Source organism: Halichoeres trimaculatus, unplaced genomic scaffold (genome assembly GCF_033239565.1).
Source record: "Halichoeres trimaculatus isolate MK-OKI-2021-1 unplaced genomic scaffold, fHalTri1.1 fHalTri1_scaffold_17, whole genome shotgun sequence".
Lineage (NCBI taxonomy): Eukaryota > Metazoa > Chordata > Actinopteri > Labriformes > Labridae > Halichoeres > Halichoeres trimaculatus.
The window spans coordinates 21,119,865-21,140,408 of NW_027437195.1; the positions used below are offsets into that span (position 1 = coordinate 21,119,865).

At 42.2% G+C, this 20,544-nt stretch overlaps 1 protein-coding gene across 4 annotated transcripts; it reads left to right on the forward strand.

Annotated features, from left to right (window-relative positions):
* The first annotated feature begins 99 nt into the window (after nt 1–99).
* LOC141806315 (uncharacterized) lies at nt 100–20,525 on the forward strand. Of its 4 annotated transcripts, none has more exons than XM_074691760.1 (46): nt 100–329; nt 1,148–1,220; nt 1,361–1,471; nt 1,583–1,696; nt 1,991–2,185; nt 2,278–2,371; nt 2,510–2,655; nt 2,773–2,925; nt 3,481–3,582; nt 5,211–5,375; nt 5,487–5,572; nt 5,719–5,848; nt 5,939–6,142; nt 6,222–6,539; nt 6,866–7,066; nt 7,145–7,266; nt 7,359–7,587; nt 7,659–7,861; nt 7,962–8,114; nt 9,475–9,568; nt 9,657–9,794; nt 10,091–10,206; nt 10,305–10,416; nt 10,493–10,542; nt 10,631–10,807; nt 10,886–10,997; nt 11,082–11,214; nt 11,362–11,500; nt 12,342–12,495; nt 12,586–12,681; nt 13,043–13,207; nt 13,303–13,520; nt 14,758–14,896; nt 14,989–15,109; nt 15,189–15,298; nt 15,399–15,548; nt 15,677–15,724; nt 15,841–16,008; nt 16,910–17,068; nt 17,166–17,300; nt 17,617–17,769; nt 18,095–18,304; nt 18,436–18,556; nt 19,471–19,533; nt 19,783–19,931; nt 20,347–20,525. In XM_074691760.1, the coding sequence occupies exons 1-46, from the start codon at nt 178–180 to the stop codon at nt 20,398–20,400; spliced, it is 6,435 nt and encodes a 2,144-aa protein (XP_074547861.1). In that variant the 5' UTR covers nt 100–177; the 3' UTR covers nt 20,401–20,525. The 4 variants fall into 4 exon arrangements, with proteins under 4 accessions (XP_074547861.1, XP_074547862.1, XP_074547863.1 ...); XM_074691761.1 differs by having other exon boundaries at nt 16,910–17,062; nt 20,347–20,524; XM_074691762.1 differs by lacking the exon at nt 19,471–19,533.
* Nucleotides 20,526–20,544: the final 19 nt, after the last annotated feature.

The window sequence follows — 20,544 nt, forward strand, 5'->3', positions numbered from 1 at the left end:
AGGAGAAATGTGGATACTGTTTATCTAGAAGAAGGGCAGAAGTAGGGGAGGAAGGCTGCTTGTCTCCATGGCTACAGTACAACAAGCCAGTAAGCTCAGGAATAGATTTAGTTAGATCTTAAAGTACATTTTTTAACATAAGTTTAGATTTAATACTACTACACATGTTGAACTCGCATGAGAATATCAGCCATGTTGGATGTCTACAGAGTTTCCTCCTCTGTCAAAGTGCAGCAGATGGAGGCAGAGCTGTCTCATCAAATCTCAGCACTCAACACAGAAATCGAAGAGAATGGATATCCCAGAGGAGCACACTCCAGATGTTACAGGTGTGACTATTTTTTTTTCCCATTCGGTACTAGGAAGACCGTCCTTTCTGAATCTCGGTATAACTTATTGGATTAACGGAGGCGGAAGTTAAGATGCCCATTCTCCCTGTAAATAGTCCTTATGTTAACCTTTGACCAGAGCCTGTGTCAAATACAATATATGGGTTTTTAAAATATATTTATTAAAAAAAACGGAAACCCTCTTTAATTTCCTCAAATTATATATCATTTGGTCAAATTCATTTTACATGTAAATGTTATGCTAAATTTATCTGCAAATGCTGTACTTGGTGTTCTTATTCGCATGCTAACATGCTAAATATGTTGGTGGATATGAATATTTACAACAGCATATTAAAAAAGGGGTTTCATAATACTAAAAATGAAAAAAAAAAGAAAAAAAAACCCAAAATATGTAGAACTTAACAAAATGGCAGTGATATCGATGATAATATCCATACTTTATTAAGTTAGCACTGTCGTTAGCGTTTAGCTTGACACTAGCTTTGACACACAGCTGTGTCAAAAACCAATTAAAAAAACTTATATATAAAATGTTACAGGCACAGAAAGTCGAGATGCTGCAGCTTTAATAAAAGTGTAGGGACGACTTTTTAAATCAGTTTGACTTTTTTATTACTTGCCAACGGTAGCTTGAATAAGCTAACGTTAGCCGTTTTAGCTCCAGTAGTCATACCTAACAGAAAAAAGTTCTAAATTTCAATGTTAATGTCGTTCCTTCGTACTTGTAAAATTAGACACTGTTAACGTGTACGCATAAGTTAATTATGTACAATAAATTCTTGGTTTTGTTTCAGTTCTGTTCTTCCTCCGAAGGACATTTCTTTCTTTCGTGCTGAGAGGGAACAAACGCTGAGGAAAGGGCTTCAGGTGAGACTTAAAAATATGAGAAAACTTAAAAAACATTTAACAGAAAGTCAGTTTCTGAGTCCTTAGAAACAGTCATTGGATAACATAATGGCAACTGTAAGTCATGAGCATTTCCTGAGCTCCACTCTTTCTTGCTGCAGGTGGCTGAAGCTTTACCTGTTCAGTCCGCAGCCGACCTAATGCAGAGAGAGCTGGAGAGTTGCCTGAGCCTGGAGTACACTCCTGAGAGTCTGCCTCTATTACTGCACCAGGTGAGAACAGTGAAGAAAACAACCTTTCTTTATAAGGATCTTAATCCAGCAGAAAGAAATAAGAAAGAGTCCAATTTGTCTTATTTTATTCTTTTGTATCTTCCTTCACAGTTCTACGCGGACAGATCATATCACTTGGCTCAGATCAAATATCTGCTCATGCTGAGATGGAGGAGATTCTGCCGCCACACCAGCGTCATTGAGAAGCTTTATCCTCATTACAAGGTGACATCCTGAGCCACAATCTGGCAAAACATCAGAGGACTCATTATGACAGGAAGTTTTCTACCGGTGTCAAATCCTCTTTACAGTTCATTTTCTACAACTACAGGGTGTTAATGAGAAAATATGATTAAGGCAATGAGAAAATACACCCTAAGATTGGTGAGTTAGGATACAAGAATGCTTCTGAAACAGTGATAATGCAATTAATTCAATAGTTTTACAGCCACCTCCTCAACACTGTGTAGTTACATTATCTTCATCCGGTTTCATCATCATCATCTCATCCTCCCTTAGGATCAGATGATGCATCTGACAAATGAGTATGAGGATGCAGTTCAGAGAGCTCGCAGACTGGCAACCAGTAGAGAGAAGATCCTGACCGGCCATGGAAATACTGCCGAACTGCTCACGCAGGATGATGTGCTCATTTACCTGCGATGGCTCATCTGCCACCTCCACTCTGTTCAAACTGCTCACAACTTTCTCAGGGTTAAAAAGAAAAACTTTTTAGTGACACTAATTCTATCTGCCTCTTTTTATTTAAAGTGAACATCTAAGTAAATAAAAAACTGCCTCCTCAGGTGCTGCACTACATACCTGCATGTGAAAGAAGAAATGAGGAACAGGGACAAACAGCTCAAGAGGAATCTCCACATGAAACTCAATATTTTGAAAGTGAGAGTCATAACACGAACATTTGCTGACAAGGGCAGTGAATTTAATGTTGAAAACCACAGGCAAAAACTGGAAAATCTTATTTTTTAAGTCAATAAGGCGACAGCAACAGCTTTTCATGAATACATTCATCCACAGGTATCTCAAGGTTGGCCGTTCCTCGACACACTGCCCACCTGGAGGAGTTCCTACCTGAGCTGCAGTGTTTGATGGATTACTTCCACCTGGCCTACGACACTAAAAAGCTCAGGACCACTGCAGATGAGATGGAGTTATTCTGCATGGTAATGTTGTTGTCGAACTGACCCTAAATGCACCACAGGAGCAGAAACCCTGCAGTGTCTGAGTTTTTGCATCTAAACGGCATCAATTCCCCTGAATCTTTTTCTTTCCCTGAGCAGGTCTGGAGAGAGTTCAGAGAGATTTTCAGACAACAGGAGGAGATGAAAGCATTTCCTCAGTATGATTGTTCAGAGGTCAAAGAGAGCCAGTGGGGGAGGAAGAGTGGCAGCCAGGCTGTGAGGAAAGAGGCCAACTGGATCCCCTTCATACAGGTGAGACTGCAGCAACTGAGTAACAAACAGTCTTTCTAAATACTTTTTTTCTGGGTTGACAGATGGTTCCAAGCTTTTCCTCAGGCTTGAAGGACGTCATGGTCTTCCAGAAACTTCCAGAAATAACTGCCAATTAATCACCTTTTCATTGTGTTCATGAAGCATCTTGATCAGTTGTCAGTAACCTTTTTTTGTCCTTGAAACACTGGATTTGTCTCTCTTTGTGTTTGGTGTTTTAGTGAAATTTTAAGGATTTATTACATTTTTTAAAAGTATGACAACTCACTTTGATGTCTACTTTTGCACAATATTGCCTTCATCTTATTAAGACACACTTTACTTGTATTCAACTTGTATGTGCTTTAAATGTCTTTTACCTTTTGCGTTGTATTGTGTAAGATACCAGTGATGCCCTTTGTGTGACTCATACTTTGCATTTTTGAAGATATTTAGCACCACTTTTTCCTGCAAATATTTTCTTTTCCCATCTTTTCTCGTTACATTTTGCTTGAAAAGGCAGTGGGAAAGCAGATATTGACTTTGTCTGTTTTGCAGGTGAAGCCCAAACATGATCCTTGGCAGCAGAAGCTCATCATGAAGCTGAAGGAGAAGAAATCAGTGGATGAGCTGCTGAAGACGCAAAGCAGGTTTCTGCAGGTAACAGTGTTAGAATAATGTCATCAAGTTTTTGAATAAGATATAAGAACATGAGCACACCGATTTAATTTTTGAAACATACTTTTAACTGCTGTTTATTAGTTTTTTTTTGATTAGTCAATTCATGAGTCTGCTGTTTTTTAAGGATTCTGTCATGAGGGTCCACTTTTGAATCAGGTGTTTTCAGTGTGTCTAACTAAGTTCTTTTTCACTTTTTATAGTTTGTGTTAAAGGATGAGGAGTATGAAAGTGATCTAGAAAACGTCTCCCTTCTAGATACATGCCTGATCATAATCCACACTTTAAAATGAGATTATCAGCACCATTATTGCTGGTTACAGGTTATTTTGAATTGCTGCGTCTTAGCTTCCAGGTCAGGCCGACCAGGACCGGATTAATTTACGGCACGTCTAGGTCTCTATGACAACACAATGCTGGCTGACTGAATTTCTGTGATTAATTTTGTAGTGATGGTGGACAGAGGAGCCTAACTGACAAACAGAAAAAGGACAGAAGAGCAGAAGAAAGCTAAGCCATAACACAGGGGTTAATCTGTTTGTGCTAATGTTCACTCCAACCCACAGTCAGCAGTTATTCTGCAGTGGTCTGTTCAAACTTGAGAATCTATCAATAAAATGTAGAGTGAGGTTACGTTAGCTCTGCTTGGTAGATAACTGGCAGGACATAGCTAACCAGGATTTACTAACGTTACACATTACGGACATGTCTTAGAGCACCGGGCTGCCAGCTGCACTAAATATAAACAGCTACTAAACTACTTACAAACTGACAGTGTTTACTTGTTGTCACATTAGCCTACAGATACTTCAGAGCACAATATATGGCAGCTGCTACAATGTTTGCTTGATGTCACATTTCGAACTATATCGCTATGTAACTGTACTAATAAATACCTTACCTTGGCATGTTGTATCCAGTAAAAAGTTGTTTTGAACAAAGGAAATTTGTTGGATCAGATCTTCCTTTAGTTCCAAAACGGTGTGCGGAGACCCCGCGCCACAACATGGCGAGAAAGTGCAATTAAAACAGATCCTCCTCAAAGCATCTTATAGATCAATTGTTACATTGCTTTTTGAAAAATTCTGAAAAAGAGAAGGAAAGAAGAAACACACTATATACAGTATGTCTTGCTCATGCATGTCCATAAAAGATCCTGGTATTCCAAGGTTTCAACCAGTGGTTCCCAAAGTGGGAGGCATGAAACAGGGAAAGGGGGTTGAAAAGGTCTTTTAAAATCAAAGAAATATTAAAAAATGCATATTTCGTCCAATATTAAAAAGGTTAAAACAAACAGGGATTAAAGTTTATAAAACATCATACAACTCAAAATGTTTCATCTGTTTTGTTTGTTGCCACAAGATCCTCAAGGCGACCCAACCAGGATGATGCTGATATCTGTGGCAGTAGATACATTTAGAATTGTGCACATAGTTGGTCTAATCTTTTGTTATTTAGCTTAATTAACCATCTTCGGGTTATTTTGTTCCTTTTTGTCTGTTTTTAGATTAGTGGCCCATTAGTGTAAACAACAGGGGGTCATTGTTATCTGATACTGCAGTTTTGGGGGTCACAAGCCACTAAGTAATCTGTGTCCATTATCTCTCAAGGTTCCCGACATTCTCCATGTGGCTGCAGCTTTAAAAGAACGCACTGCTAATGTTGGCGATACACAACCTGCACCGACCTCATCACCCTCACTCCGCGGTAACACAAAGAGACACATGATCTCTGAGATCTGGACCAGTGTTTACAGCGCTGCCGCTCTCACTCAGGCATGTATCATCCAGTTTTCTGCTCAGAGAGGCTGAAAAGAAAAAAAAAGCTTCCTCCAGTGCTTCCTGTTCTGGAAAACATTTGATCAAAAGTGACGTTTGTGTTGTTAGGAAACTGATGATTGGTCAAGCAGATCTGCTGGCAGAGGAGGTCAGGATCACAAGAGTCTGAAAAGTCGAAAAGCATCAAATAAAAGGTGTGTGTGATTCCAGGTGCATCACAGTATTCTCATTTTAAGTTTTGTCAGTCAAGAGAAAACACATTACAAGATTCAAACAATACTTTCTGGTCTGTGAAGTATTTTATATTTTTGTTTCATCATTTTGTCCTTTGTAAACACAGCTACTCTTTAGAGGACAACCTGCAGATCCTGGGTCTGGAGGATTCTTCGGGAGCCTCAGATCCAATCACAACCAGTGGAGCTCACCTGTCCCTGGTTTACCTGCGACATCTCAAACTCCGACAGCTTCAGGTGATCAGCACGTGAACATGTAGCAGCACAAGAACGTAAATGTTTAATAAATAAGATGAATAGAGTCAAAGTTTTTCTATCTGTCCACAGCGTGTCTCCCTCGGGTTGCTCAACTACCTTCGCTCTGTGGAGAGGACTTTGACCTTTGACCTGGCAGGCCTGCAGATGGAGGAGGGAGAACTGTGCTGCACAGCGGAGGAAACAGGCTGGATGAACGCAGTCAGAGGGGGAGGAGGGGAGGCAGGAGGTCTCGGCTCTCACCAGTACATCCACAACACTCCTGTTGACCACAGGGTGAGTCAACAGAAATAATCTTTTTCCATTTGTGTCTCTTTTTGGCGGGATTTTAACAAACGATTTCTGCATGTTCCAGGTTCGTTGTTCAGAGTTCATGGAGTTTGCTGAGGTGGAGAATCTTCATGACTTTTACAGCGTGGAGGAGAAGATCATCCACACTCAAGATCAGAGAGGGCTCTATGTTGTGTACGATGTGGCTCTGAAAGACCTGCAGGAGCTGGAGAATGAGCTCCTCCTCGTCGGTTCACACTTCATCCACAGAGACCGGGAGCAGAAAGTGGGAAACGCAGAGAGAGGCGATGTCCACGCCTGGGCCGGGACTGACATCGATCGTGTCGCTGTGCTTCTTGACTTGTGGACGTGTGAGGCAGAGTTTTTGGAGAGCAAAGTGCAGGTATAGACTGTCACCTGAAAAAGGTTTTTATTTGATACCCTGGCTACGTTTACATGCAGTCAATATCCAGGTTAAGGTCAATATTCCGGTTTCTGGAATGTTCGGAATAACCTGTTTACATGGTATCCCGATCAAAATGGCGACACACAGGCAACATCATGACGCAATGTGCATCATCTCCACTTCGTCTTGCTGTATCCATAGAAACAGGTGTTAACATGGCCTTTGTGCAGCCGTGTTATTGCTGGTATTCCGAATATGAAAGGGTTACTGACTGCATGTAAACGCACAGCCTGATGTCTAAATGTGAGCTTATGTTTCTCCAGCTCTTGAACTGTTATTTCGAAGCCTACCAGCACACGACAGGGACTGAGGAGAGGTTTGCATTGGCACGAGTGATCACTGACGTCATGCACAGTCGACCTCACCTAGACCTGAATCAGATCTACTTTGTTGAGGTCTACAGAGCTGAGATAGACTGCCTGCGGATCCACCAGCAGCTGATCAGAAACATCCTGGACAATCAGGTGAAAGTCGGCTAAAATTGCACTCTCGTGTTGCTCAATGTGTTTAAATGTTAAAGATTGATTTGTCCGTCTTATTAGATTGACAAACAGCGTCAGTACCTCCAACACATCTGGAGAGACGACCACAAAGGCTCCACGTATGATTTCGGCCTTCCTCCAAACTTCACTCCCAAACAGCTCGTCTCTCTCAGCGCCAGCAGGTTTTTTCTTACCACTGTTTTTTTTATTGTCTTCCAAAGCTTCTTTATTAGCCTGGACTCTTTACATTTTTCTGACCATATTGTGTTTGCAGCCCTGCAGTGATGAATGTGTTCCTCCTGGAGGTCCATCCCTCGCTCTGCCTAGTCTCTGCCATCTATGATGTCTTATCTAAGGCTCACTCTGAGCTCTGTCAACTGCACCAAGCCACCAGCAGCTCAGACAAACTCTGCCTCAAACAGAAGCTTCTGCAGCGGGCCCTGCAGAGCTGGAGTCACCTGCCTCCTCCTGGAGACTCGTACAGCACTCGGATACAGAAGGATGTGAGTTTTTCTCCCTTGTGGGTGAAGTTGAATGATTTACGCTGAAGTTTAACTCTTTTTTTCTCTGTCAGTTGTTCTCAGGTGTGTTTTTTGAGAGCCCCATTCTGGTGCAGAACTTTGGGCTGTCTTTGGTGAGATCTGCAGAGGAGAGGGAGATGATGCAGGGGCGAGAGAAACAGGTGTATGCCGTGGACACTTTTTCCAGGCTGTTGGAGCTCGTCACCATCCGTCATCGTCTGCTGGAGTCGGCTTCAGAGACGGCTCATCTGGCACAGTTAAGATAACACTCATTAGGGTTAAAATAAACCAGAGCAGTAGACCAGCTCTGCCCTTCTTCCTGTCAGACTGTAATAAAATGTTTCATTTCTTCTCAGGTTGTACAGAAACGTGGCCTCAGAGCTCGGCTTTGATGATTTCCACCTTTACCTGAGGCCGGTACAGTTTGAAGTTGCTGACCAGAAATACAAAACAGAGCAGAGTCCTGTTTTTATCACAGCCGTACTGGAGGACGACAGCTGTGTTGACAGGTTTAAAACCTCTTTACATGAACTGTTTTTATATGATTTTTGGACAACACAGGAGTCACAAGCTGTATTATTTCTGATGATCACCAAGTGCTTTAAAAACTTCTTCTTAACTCTTTAAACTCTTAGGTCCCCTCATTGGGGGACTTTGAGGTCACTCTGCAACAAAAGACATAAAATGAAGCACTCATCACGTCAACATGAGATGAAACAGGAGAAGCTCAGCTACAAAGTCATATTTCAATCAAACTTTCTGTTTTTTTTGAGTGATACTTGAGTTTTTACTCTGAGCCAGTGATATTTATACCAATACTGACACCTCTGAGCAAATTTCTCAAGCATTTTCTTTATTATGACACCAGAACAATTCAGTTAGAACCTTATGGATGCAGAGATATACAGGTGGTCCTCGAGTTACAAACAAGTTCTGTTCCTAGGAAGTGTTGTAACCTGAAAATTCCAGGTATGTCAGATTTTTACCCTAAATCTCTAAAGAACTATCCAAATACATGCATGCATTATACTTCATATTCATGAGGAATGATGTGAAAAGGTGAGGATTCCAAGAAAATTACACAGCATAAACACAGACAACCTACACTATGACGTGACTGGAGACAAAGTGGACGATGCTGATGACCCCACTGTGTAGCTGTGTATTCATACGCACTCCACATCAAAAAAGGAGCATATGAACAGAACGGCCTAACTTCGAACCCTTCTTTATTTTCTTACATACATACATACATTTTTGGCATTGTAAAGTCAAAACGACGCAAGTCGAGAACCACGGAAGTCGAGGACCTCCTGTACTCTTTTTAATTTGGTAATGTCACTTTTCTTGCAGAGACTCAAAAGAGAGGCTAAGGCTTAAAGGCAGCGATCCACTGATACCACTAGGTGTTATCAGTGTACCGGTGCCCCTCAAGGCTCAATCGGTATCTGTGGGGAAGAGATCCATTGTGCCAATCCAGGCAAACCGCTCTCTGCACCTGGATTTGAAATGTTGCCTCTGATGCACTTGCTTTGCTTTATGCGGCATCACCAGTCAACAAGGTGTAAAAGTTTACATTTGAAAAGAACTTGTGTAAATTCATAAGAATTTTTTGGTAAACAAGATGGTAAACATTTAAATTATTCATTGTTTAAATAAATATTAACTTCAGTAATTCCATATACTAATTTTTTGCCCTTTACCCAAAACATTATCGATCTTATCCCAAAGTAGGGCATGCAGGTTATTATCTTACAATGGTATCACATTGGTATCGGTTGATACCAAAGCCCAGGTATCAGAACCAGAAAAGTTGGATCGGTGCTGCTTAAAGAATTCAGGTTTTTGAAAGTGCTCTCTCTGCTGCAGGTTCATCCCGTCCCACCTGCCTCTGACCATCCAGGAACTGGACGAAAGCCAGATTGGCAAGTTCAGCTTCAGCTCCAAGGAGTCAGTTACACATGTACGCAAAAAATCAAACAAATTAACACCTGAAATTGTGAATCATCATTCAGATAATTGTATATAACCGACTCCTTTATGTTTTCCAGCTTATGAACAGACAGAGTTTAGAAAACCTCCAGGTGACTCTAGCCTGCCAGGTCACACAGAAAAACGCTCTGATGAGCGCTGTGAAGCTGGTGTGTGTGTGTCACTGGGCAACTGGGATCACAGCATCTTCATCTGAGGTTTGTGTCTCTTTGTGACTGATTTTGAGGCAGAAACACCAGAAACCACCAGAAATCAGAAGGCAGTTTTTACATCTTTCATAAAAATATTTACAGCCTGGTTCAAAACAGCTGATCTTTCTATTGGCACACATGGTACAGGATGAATTTCTTTAAACTTGTGTTTTTTAAATGATTTAACATGCGAGTTATACCCGTATCAGGGCATCGCTGACTTAACAGACAGGTCGGCACCCTGTGGCTGTCTGGAAAGACGACAAAAGTCCACCTCTTTACCTCACCCTCTTGATTTTCAGGTTGAAGCAGCTTTATCTGGTAGAAAACTAAAGGTTGACTCTGAAACTGGAACCAACACCAAAAAGTCTCCCCCCTCCAAAGACACCACAGGGACTCCCGTCACATCCAGAGAGAGGTGATTTTACCCCACACGAAGAGAGGATTACACTGACGACGATAAACAGCAGGGTGATTTCTGCGCTTCAATAAACAGAATCGTGTTTGTTTCTGCAGGCTGAGGGAGGCTTTTGTGTCCATCCAGCTGGAAAAAGTGGGTCTGCGTGACGAGATGCTGAATTCATTTATGGAGAAGAAACAGGCCGTGGGGGGTCTTATAAAAACTCCAGTGAGTTGCGCACAGAGGGGGATGATGAATGTGATCGTTTGTCCATGAAGTAAAATTAATTTCACTCTCTTTGCAGGAGGAAGCAGCAAAGATCAAACGGAGGCTCATAATCAACTTTCTCAGGAAGTAAGTCAGTTAAAAACATCAGGATTTCTTTTCTCTGAGACAAAAGAAAGAAGAGCAGATTGGAGGTAAATTCTGCCTCTTTTTTCAGATTCAGCTCACAGATATCACAGCACTGTGTGAGAGCACAGATCGTCCAGTATTACCTTAGTTTGACCTCACTGTTAGATGAAATCCCCTCCATCCAAAAGTCCTACTTCACGATGGGCCCAGCACACAACCACAAAACCAGTCAGGATTCAGGAAGTGACGTCAATTCTGACCTCAGGTACCACCAGCTTCAGCTTCATTTTGTAGTGAAATGCTAAAAATAGCAACAAGTGAACGTTCCCCTTCTCCCAAACAGAACCTCTCAGCAGCAGCAGCTTCTATCTGCAGACGGAGAAACTGTCCTCAACGTGTGGCTCATCCCTCACTTCTCCGAAATCCTGCACATGTACAAAACACAACCTGCTTCAGTAAGAGCTCCAAACACATGCAGCACATGAAACATTTCTCTTGCACATTTTTCTAACTTTCTCCTCATGATGTGCTTCGAACAGGCCTGTGCCTCAGCGCTTCGTCACACGCTGCAGATAGCTTCAGCTCTTCATGATGTGGTTCATTACCTGGTTTGTTTCTCCAGGCTGGGAAACACAGACGACACAGCTGGCTGGGGAGGAAGTGAGGGCATTGGTGAGGGAAATTTAAAGGTTTAATTTCTTATTTAGAAAAGTTTATCTCAAGAAACAGTTTTGAAAAATTACTCAGAGACACATTGAAAGAGTCATGAGAGTTTCCTGACGTTTTTATTATGTGTGTCGGCCACTGTGTGGTGTTCAGGAGCAGAGCTGCAGGAGATCCAGCATCAGATCGACTGTTTGTCTGATCCCAGCAACCCAGAGTCTGTCTGCAGTCTGCTGCAGCTACGCAGGAGTGTCCTCCTGCTGCAGTTTGATACAGCTGTGCGACATCTCATCAGGTCAGTGTTTAAGAAGACGTCATTTCAATGGAAGGATGTTAAGGAGTCGAGGTCGACCTTGATAGAATAGAATAGAAAATTCTTTATTTATCCCCGAGGGGAAATTTAGGAGGGGTCAAAGCAGCAATCAAGAAAACGAAAGTAAGAAAGTGTATAGAAAGTGCAAAAAGGTCCATAGGAAAATAGATGCTGACAGCTTGTCCATCATTCTCCAGTTCAGCCAGCCTCCACCTCCACGGGATCCAGGACTGAGCTTCTTCAGCAGTCTGTTCAGTCTCTGTCTCCTGGATCCTGTCTGCTCACAGCAGGTGAAGTTCTGGTGTCCAGTGTTAGCTCTGTTAGCCATGATGCTACTCTGCCTTCTGGTATTCCCTCTGTTTCTGGGTTAGCACAGCTAGCTTGTCCATCTTATTGGAGATAGATCTTACGATCCCAATAAAGATGGATGGAAGGACAGGTCCATGTTGTCACTTCTTAGCTCACACCTGAGAACCAGCACGTCATCCTCAGCTCCTTCTCCTCACCTTGTGGGAAGACATCAGGCCTTGCACCAGTTAGCATTGACATGCTACAGGTTACTAACAGCTGATTGCACATAAAAACAATGCAGCCATGGTTACATGTAGGATCTCCAAACAAACACAGGAGCAAAAGTAGTAAAAATATCACTGAAGCCACAAAGCCACCAGTTTGGTGCTTTGCAAAATGATGAAAAAGAGATGAAAAAATCACAGAGCTGCTGCAACAGGCAGCCACAATGGGGTGGTGCCTAGCAACAGTTACATTAATTTATTAATTGTGACTTATATGTAAAGATTGGTGTTGTTTCCTTTGTGTACAGGGAGGTGTTTCTCTCCTCCGGTGATGTTAACTCTTATCAAAGTGTCAACGACAACATGATGAACGCTCTCCCTCTGCTGAGTGACAGCCTCCGCTCCAACCTGATGAGTCTCACACTGAGTGTTCCCCGACCTCTGCAGACCCGAGGCTGTCAGGTGGGGTTGAAATGATGTAAGTGAACAAATCTTTGGTTTTTGAAAATAAATACTTCATATTTCATGTCAGGATTCTTTCTTCCCCTGCAGGCTCAGAGGATGTATCCGTGGAGAAGTTTCTTGGCCTGTCATGAATTGTTTCCTCTTCACGTTTGGGACATTGCTCCCATCGAATTATGCATGCAGGTTCCACAATAACTACTTTTACGGATTACTGCTATGGACTGAATTTCCTTAAAGAGGGGGTATTGTGCTTCTTTTTTCAAGGGTTGTTTGCAATCTCATGTTATTTCTACAATGGACAGGAGCATTTTACAGTCAGTTTCTGTGATTTCTACTACACATAGATATGTAGCTTAAAATCTGCACGTTTAGTAAGAACATCCAACATTGTTTAAAGTAAGACAAGGCAGAATACCCCCTCTTTAAACCACATAAATCTGACCTCAATGGCAGCAGGTTAACTGAGTATTCATATTAAATGTAAGCATAAATGAACGAACATGATTCTGAAGAGATAACACAGAGGATCTTTGTGAATCTGTAGCTGTGTCTGAGCGGTCTGAGTGATCGCAGCAGACTCCAGGCCAACGCAGCAACCCTGGGAGTGTCTCTGCTCATAGAGGACGTCCTGAACAGCGGACAAGAGGCGGGGCCTGTTAGTCTTCCTGGCAACAAGGATGACCTTGTGCACAAAGAAAAGCCTGATGATGTAAGACTTTTTATGAAGGTTTTGTTCCAATATTTGGTAAAACAAGGACAAAGAAAGTAGAATTAAATCTTTGATGCATTTTGTTTTTGTTTCAGGGGGATGAGCCCAGCATAGAGGCTGATGAAGAGGAGATGCCTGTGTCAAACTCTGCTCATCTTCCCCGGGATCCAATCAGAGTTCAGTCCGTGCTGAGAGGTTTCCTCCTGCTGATGAAGCAGCTTCAAGTGTTCAAAGAGAGCTGGGCTCGGACTCGTCTGGGTGTTCAGGTGTTCACGGAGCCCAGCCTTTATCAAGAGTTTGTTAAACTTTACAGGTACAAGGTCAATTAGACAGCTTTGCTGAGTTAAATGAGTTTAATCTATCCACCATCTTTATTCACAACAGGTTTTTATTTCCTTAAAGAATTTAAAATGGATAAAAATGTTTAAAATGATAAAATGTTTAACACTGGAGTAAAATTAGAATACCAAAAATTGGTTGGTGTATTGGTAAGTTGATTAAAATATGAATCTATGTCTTTGTCTGTGAACAACTTAACTCAAAAAGTAACAAACTGGTCTTGATGAAATTTTCAGGAAATGTTCAAAATAGGATAAGGAAGAAGTGATTACATTTTGGAGGTGATCTGGATCACCGTCTGGATCCAGGATGTTTTTTAAGGATTCTTTATCATTGTGAGATAGGGCCGTTTTCACCATATGTGTATATAACTCCATGATAAATGGTTGGAGTTCTTTGCAAAACGATACAAGACAAGATCACCATCATTTCTGACAGATGTGAAAGTACGATCCAGATCCTGGTTATATTCTGGATACTAAGATCCGGAATATGAAATATGTACAGGGTCATCATAACTTTCAATTTTCATTTCGGATAACTGGGGAAAAAAACGTGACTTGTACCTTGTTAATGGATGATTTGTCAGCGAATCATGGAACGTACAACATTCAACCACCCAAATGTCAAACAGCCCACCATGACTTTTTTTTTGTTATTCTGGCCTTAAAAGAATCAGACATTGTACCCATAAAGCCTATCTTCTCTTATTTCAGGTACTGTTTGAATTTTTTTCTTGCCTAAATCATTCAAGAGTAACAGTAAAAAGACCAGCTTGCATCAAGCGTTGGTGTCTGATTCTAAAGTGCAAAGGTTAGATTTGCCGTTGGATGACTTATAAATAGATTGTAGTGAAGTTATGATTATAAAGGTGCAATCATATTTTTTCCCATTTTTCTTTTTTTTTGGTGTCTTTTATTCATTCATTTATTAATTTATTTATTTAAAAAAAACACTTGTACCAAAATCTGATCAACAACCAATTAACTATTTCTTGTTTCCTTTTTTTAACTTTTATTTCAGAAAAATTAAAGCTGTTCATGCCTGGTTAAATGAGTTTAAAGTTCTTTGAAAAGTTTTTGTATTTTCAGAGAACTATCTCCTCTTGAAATAAAGATAACATGGAAAGAAGATAAAGTTAAGCCTGCGTGATATAGAAAGCCCCAGAAGCTTTATGATACGAACTCATTAAATCTGTCTTTTATCCACAGAGCTGAAATCTTTTACCCCAGTATGAGAGCTCTGGCTCGACACATGGGCAAAGAGAGGGACTATGAGGTGTTAGTTTCAGGGAGTCAGGCCCTCCTGCCTCCTCCTGGAGCCTCAGAAGTGGACGTGAAAACCTGGCAGGTATAGTCCACCCAGAAACCAACTCAGATATCCTTAAATGTTTTTGTAAAAAACCTTCTTATCATTACGAACATGTTCTCTTTATCTTGCAGCTTCACAAACTTCTGGAGAGCACAGAGTGCGACATGATCCGAGCGGTGCAGAGGAGGATCAGCAGAGAGACGGCGCTGGTGCTTTCAGAGAGGACTCGACACAGCACAAGCCTCCCCACAGGTTCATGAAAAATCAACCTGAAAATGGCGAATTAATACCAACTACAGGCACAAATCCTAACTTTACTGTCTGTGTTTAGAGCTGTGGAAAAAATCCACAATGAAGTACAGTGTGTCCTCTGAGCGCCCACAGATTGTGGAAGTGTTTGTTCAGCAGCTGATGGAGGGAGCTGAGGAGACAGAGGGAAAGGTGAGGAACTAAAATATAACATCTGACACCAAAAATCTGCACTTTCTGGATATTTCAGTGTTAATTGTAGCATTTACTGCACGATGATCCTTTCTTTCAGCTGTGTGTCTCAAAGGATCTCCTCCAGCAGAGTCTGGCTCAGCTCAGCTGCTCTGTGATAGAGCGAGAGCGCCGCAGCTTCCTGCTTCACTCGCAGTTTTATGAGCAGATCCTCCAGCAGGAGACTCACCTGCTGCATCACAGGGAGCAGGTACCTCAGCCACAACTAAATATGCTTGAATGAATGAGAAAAAGTGGTTTTGGAAGCTCATGCCATAATTTTAGAAGTATTGGCTGGGCAGTTTTTAACCAGAGTGTGTAAATTTTCCTTAACTTCAGGATTTAAAGCAGTTAAGAGACTCTCAGACCTGGAGCTCACACAAAGAGGTAACCACTGCAGCTACTTGAGAAAACGAGTCATAAATCTGGATTTTATGTTCTTTCTCTCTGTGTGGGTCAATCTGAAGCTACTTGGTGCTTAAGAAACTAGTTTTCTACTGCAGGTGTCTGCCGTGTGCCGTGGCATGATGTTGGAGATCTCAGCGCTGCAGGCTCAGGTGGCTCACCTGGAGGAGAAGGAGAGAAGTCAAGAGAGGAGACTGGGTCTGAAATTTAGAGAACAATATGAGCCTTTGATCCGACATCTCTGCTCCACTTGCATCCAGCTAAAGGTGAGGAATTTGATTTTGATAGAATAGAATAGAAAAGAATAGAATAGAAAAAAAATACTTTAATTATCCTCGAGGGGAAATTCAGATGGAGTCACTGCAGCAGTCAAGAAAACAAAAGTAAGAAAGTGTATAGAAAGTGCAAAAAGGTCCATAAGAAAATAGATGCTGACTGCTTGTCCATCATTCTCCAGTTCAGCCAGCCTCCACCTCCACAGGGTCCAGGACTGAGCTTCTTCAGCAGTCTGTTCAGTCTCCTGGATCCTGTCTGCTCACAGCAGGTGAAGCTCTTCCAATGTGGCGTTGGTGTCTGATGTTAGCTCTGTTAGCCATGTCTTTGAATAGCATGATGCTACTCTGCCTTCTGGTATTCCCTCTGTTTCTCGGTTAGCACAGCTAGCTCGTCCATCTTCTTGGAGATAGATCTTACGTTACAAATAACGATGGATGGAAGGACAGGTCCATGTCGTCACTTCTTAGCTCACACCTGGGAACCAGCACGTCGTCCGGGAAGACATCAGGCCTTGCACCAGTTAGCACTGACATGCTACAGGCTGCTAACAGCTGATTTCACATGTAAACAATGCAGCCATGGTTACATACAGGATCTCCAGACAAACACAGGAGCAAAAATAGTAAAAATATCACTGAAAAAAAAACAGTTTGGTGTCCATGACCAACAGATGATCCATACAATGTAATGATCCACTCCAAATTCAAAGATGCATGCAGCCACATGCAGATGCGGCGCCTACCAACAACCATGATAATCATGTTAAAGCCAGGGTATGTAACAAGTGTGACTTTTCTTTTCTCTTTGCTGTTTATAAAAACTGTTCAAACAGAAACGTCATCAACCCTCCACTTCTTTGTTTTTGTATCTTGTGAACTCTGTTGATCACAGGGCAGACTTGACGAGCAGCGTCTGCAGATGGAGCAGGACGTGAGTGAGATGGTGAACAGGATACGAGGAGAGGGCGTGGAAAGAATGATGAAGCTCAAGAAAAAATACAGCTGCACCAAAGATGACGATGGGCTCATAACCACAAAGTTACAGGTTCAGGTTCATATAAACTCACCATCTGCTTCAGTTTTATAATGTTGACCCTTCCTCTCGGAGCTCACTCTAACCTGTTTGTGTGTCTCACCTGTGCTGTCAGAAAGAGGAAGTCCATGAGCTGCAGCAGGAGAACCGGCGTCTGAGCGCTCTGCTCTGTAGACTGAAAACTCTCCAGCGCTGGAGGCAGCTGGTGGAGCAGGAGAAACTTCACCGACAGCTGCTTCAAGCTCAGCAGGTCAGCTTCAGAACATGCAGAATCAATTCAATCCTGATCTAATATTTAAAACACCACATTCTGTCTAAACATGTTTTATTTCACTTGTAGATTGAGACTTGGTCTGAAACAACTGATTTTAAATGATTTCTTCATTCATTCAACTTATTTGTGCTGAGCAATGCTGTGCTGTGAATATTTTTTACACCAACCTGAAAAATGTATCCATAATTTTTCCAAATTTGTCTTTTCCTGCTCTTCAGCTTTAGCTTAACAGCACTGTTCCTGTTTCCCTAAAGTCCTGTTTAAGTCTAAGTGAGTCTTCTTCATTTCACAGAGGGAAATCAGCTGTCGTTCTGAAGCCCTCAGAGTGAAGATGAGAGCTGAGGAGGAGGTGATTTTGCTGCAGGAGGAGCTGGAGGCAGTGAGGACAGAGTTAACCCAAAGTCAGGTGGAAAGCAATCGCAACAGGATGCTGCTGGACAGGAAGGTACGAGATGTTTCTGCTGCATCGACATGAGTATTCACAATCCATTTATCCATCTTAGTCTGTAAATTTGAGAAAACTGTTGAACTGAATAATACCAACTGAACAGCTGTTGAGATGTGTTTGTTAGTTTTTATGTTATGGAGGCTTTTTTGGGATAAATGTTTTAGTAACAAACTTTTAAACAACTTAGGCCCCCTAACTTTGATTCATGTAAAACATGTTTGGTGTTGATAGTTGACATTTGGAAAAAACTCACTTAATGTCAAACCCTGAGAGGTTGAGAAACTGAGGTTGAGTTTGTCTCTAAATCCCTGCTGACACTCAGACAGAGGAGCTGCGTGTCGCACGCCATCAGTCTGCTCAGGAGGCCCGGAGCCGGCAGGAGCTGGACAGCTATCGCGTGCAGAGTCTGGAACAAATGAGAGTGGACGTGGAGGACAGAGAGAGACGGCTCAGAGAGCTCAGCGAGCAGCTGGACCGAGGCAGCAGGATGAACCTGATACACCGACAGCGCAGCGCCAAAGAGATCCGACAGGTGTGTCTGTGATCTCCATCTGAGTCATGAGCATCACATGATGCAGAAAATATCCACAGTTTTCACACAAGTGTGAATCTGTGGCTGAAAACTGAGCACGGCAAAAATGAGGTTTGAATTTTTTGGTGCAGGTGAGGGGGCAGCTACAACAGGAGCGCAGCTTCAAACAAGAAGCCTTCCAGCAGGTGATCAAACTACAAGACCAGGTGAACGACATGGAGGCAGGTCTCTCCAGGAGCATCTTTACCACAGGTACACCTAAAGGGATAGTTCAGTTTTTTCAAGTGTTGTATGAGGCACCTGTCGTTATAAACTGTGTACCCCATGGAGATCCCAGTTAGCTCGCCTCTTTTCAAGAAAATGTGGACAAAGTTAGCAGGAAAGCTAGGCTGAGCTTGGGCACAGCTGCAGAACAGAATCAACTCTATCAAACCGTTATTAATAAAGAAGATGCAGTCACAGATGTCGGTAGATGTTATCATCAGGAATTTTGTTTTAACACTATTTGGGAACACAACACATGTGGTGTTGTGTCCGCGTCATCTCTAATTATTTTGAGTTTTTGATTTTGCTAATGCCAGTTTTGCAACAAAAGAGCATAGCTGAAGGGATACCTGTGGGTAATACATCTATTATAAACACGTAGCTGATACCCCACTTTAAAAAAAGCACCACAGGTTGCCCAATGAAGTTCGCCCGTGTTCGAATCCAGTCTGTGGTCTGTTTCCCATGTGTCATTCCCCACTATCGCCCTGTTTTGTACATTATCCACTGTCCTATCTTCTCCAATTAAAGGTATAAAAAGCCCAACAAGCAACTTTAAAAAAGAGCACCTTATACCCCACTTTAAAAATGTACCACATACCCCACTTTAAAAAAAACACTCATATCTTAAGGCCTTGAGCAGGCTTTGAGTCACTTCCCACTTTCACCCCGTTTCCTTCTCTATCCGAAAAAAAATTAAAGGAACACTTTATACCCTACTTTTAAAAAAAAAAAAACATTTTACCCCACTTTAAAAAAGTAAGGTAAAAGGTATCCCTTTAAACTTCTTACACAGTGTGTTGGAACCTGACTGTATTGACTCAGTTTCTCCAGATAACTCAGTTTCTGAGGTGTTGCTTGGTCTGATTTGTCTTGACGTGTCACTCCTGGCTCCATCACAGGGCAGAGCAGGGCTTATTACACGCTGTCAGTCCGCAGATTGAATGCGAGGAGTCCCTCAGCAGGTACTGAACCCACCACAGTCTCACCTCCATCTTACAGTGCTGGAGTCATAATCTGCTCACAAATCAAACTCCTGTCTTTTACTCCGATCTGCTCATGCGGCTCAGAAGTTAAATTAAACCCATCACGATCTCCAGAACCTCATAACTTTTTGTGATTGCACGTTAAATTCTATTATAGGTCATACTTTCACCTCACCATGATGAGAGGTAAAACTCCATCTCCTTTCTATTTTTCTATTTCTGACTCAGGCTCACGCAGAGCCGCGCAGCAGTCGGCCCCGCAGCTTGGCAGCCTCACAAACGACGGCACGCTTCAGGACTTGGCTGCGGAGCGACGACAGCAGCGAGCAGAAACAGCCGGGAGCCATTCAAACGCACGGATAGGCAGACGGAAAGCGGTGAGTTACAGAGGCACAGAAGAGTAGTTTGAAAGTTCAGCTCAAGTTTAAACTCTGAAAAGTGCTGACTAATGTTTGTTTGCTCTTTGATGGAGGTCTGCCAGTTTTACTGGCCTGTTGTCGCTTTTATAGACTCGCCTCCTCAGAGGGATAATACAAACAGCACTATGAAAAGAAAACATTAAATCTGTCAGTGAAGAGAGAACGTTCTAAGAATGTTTAAGATTATTTTGGGGCTTTTATATCAAAACAAGGTTATGTGAAAATATTTTGTTTACACAGGCTGTGGACAGGTTATCCATCCAAAATGAGAGTGAATCACACCTCTTTCCTTAGGTGTTTGAACTGAACTCCTGCTCTCTAACAATAACACAATCATCATTCCCCTCATTCCTCATTCTCTGCTGTTCTTCAGGATCCAGCTCGCCTGCGTGTCCTGACTGCTGAGACGACTCTACCAGACCTGTGAAATTCACCCCGGGGACTTTTACAAAGCAGCGCAGACGTGTTTAACAAGTCAGCTGCTGTTTGACATGCAGAGCGCTCTGTGTTGTCTTTGCTCACAGCTGAATGTGGATGAAGGTTGAATCTGAAACCAGTGATTTACAGTGTT

What these genes read in the sequence shown, in the direction of transcription:
- LOC141806315 (XM_074691760.1), top strand. Translation starts at nt 178, where the DNA reads ATGAGAATATCAGCCATGTTGGATGTCTACAGAGTTTCCTCCTCTGTC. An exon ending in ACACTCCTGTTGACCACAGG is followed by an intron (nt 6,143 to 6,221) that starts GTGAGTCAACAG and finishes TGCATGTTCCAG; the next exon opens with GTTCGTTGTTCAGAGTTCAT. An exon ending in TGGACGTGAAAACCTGGCAG is followed by an intron (nt 14,897 to 14,988) that starts GTATAGTCCACC and finishes TTTATCTTGCAG; the next exon opens with CTTCACAAACTTCTGGAGAG.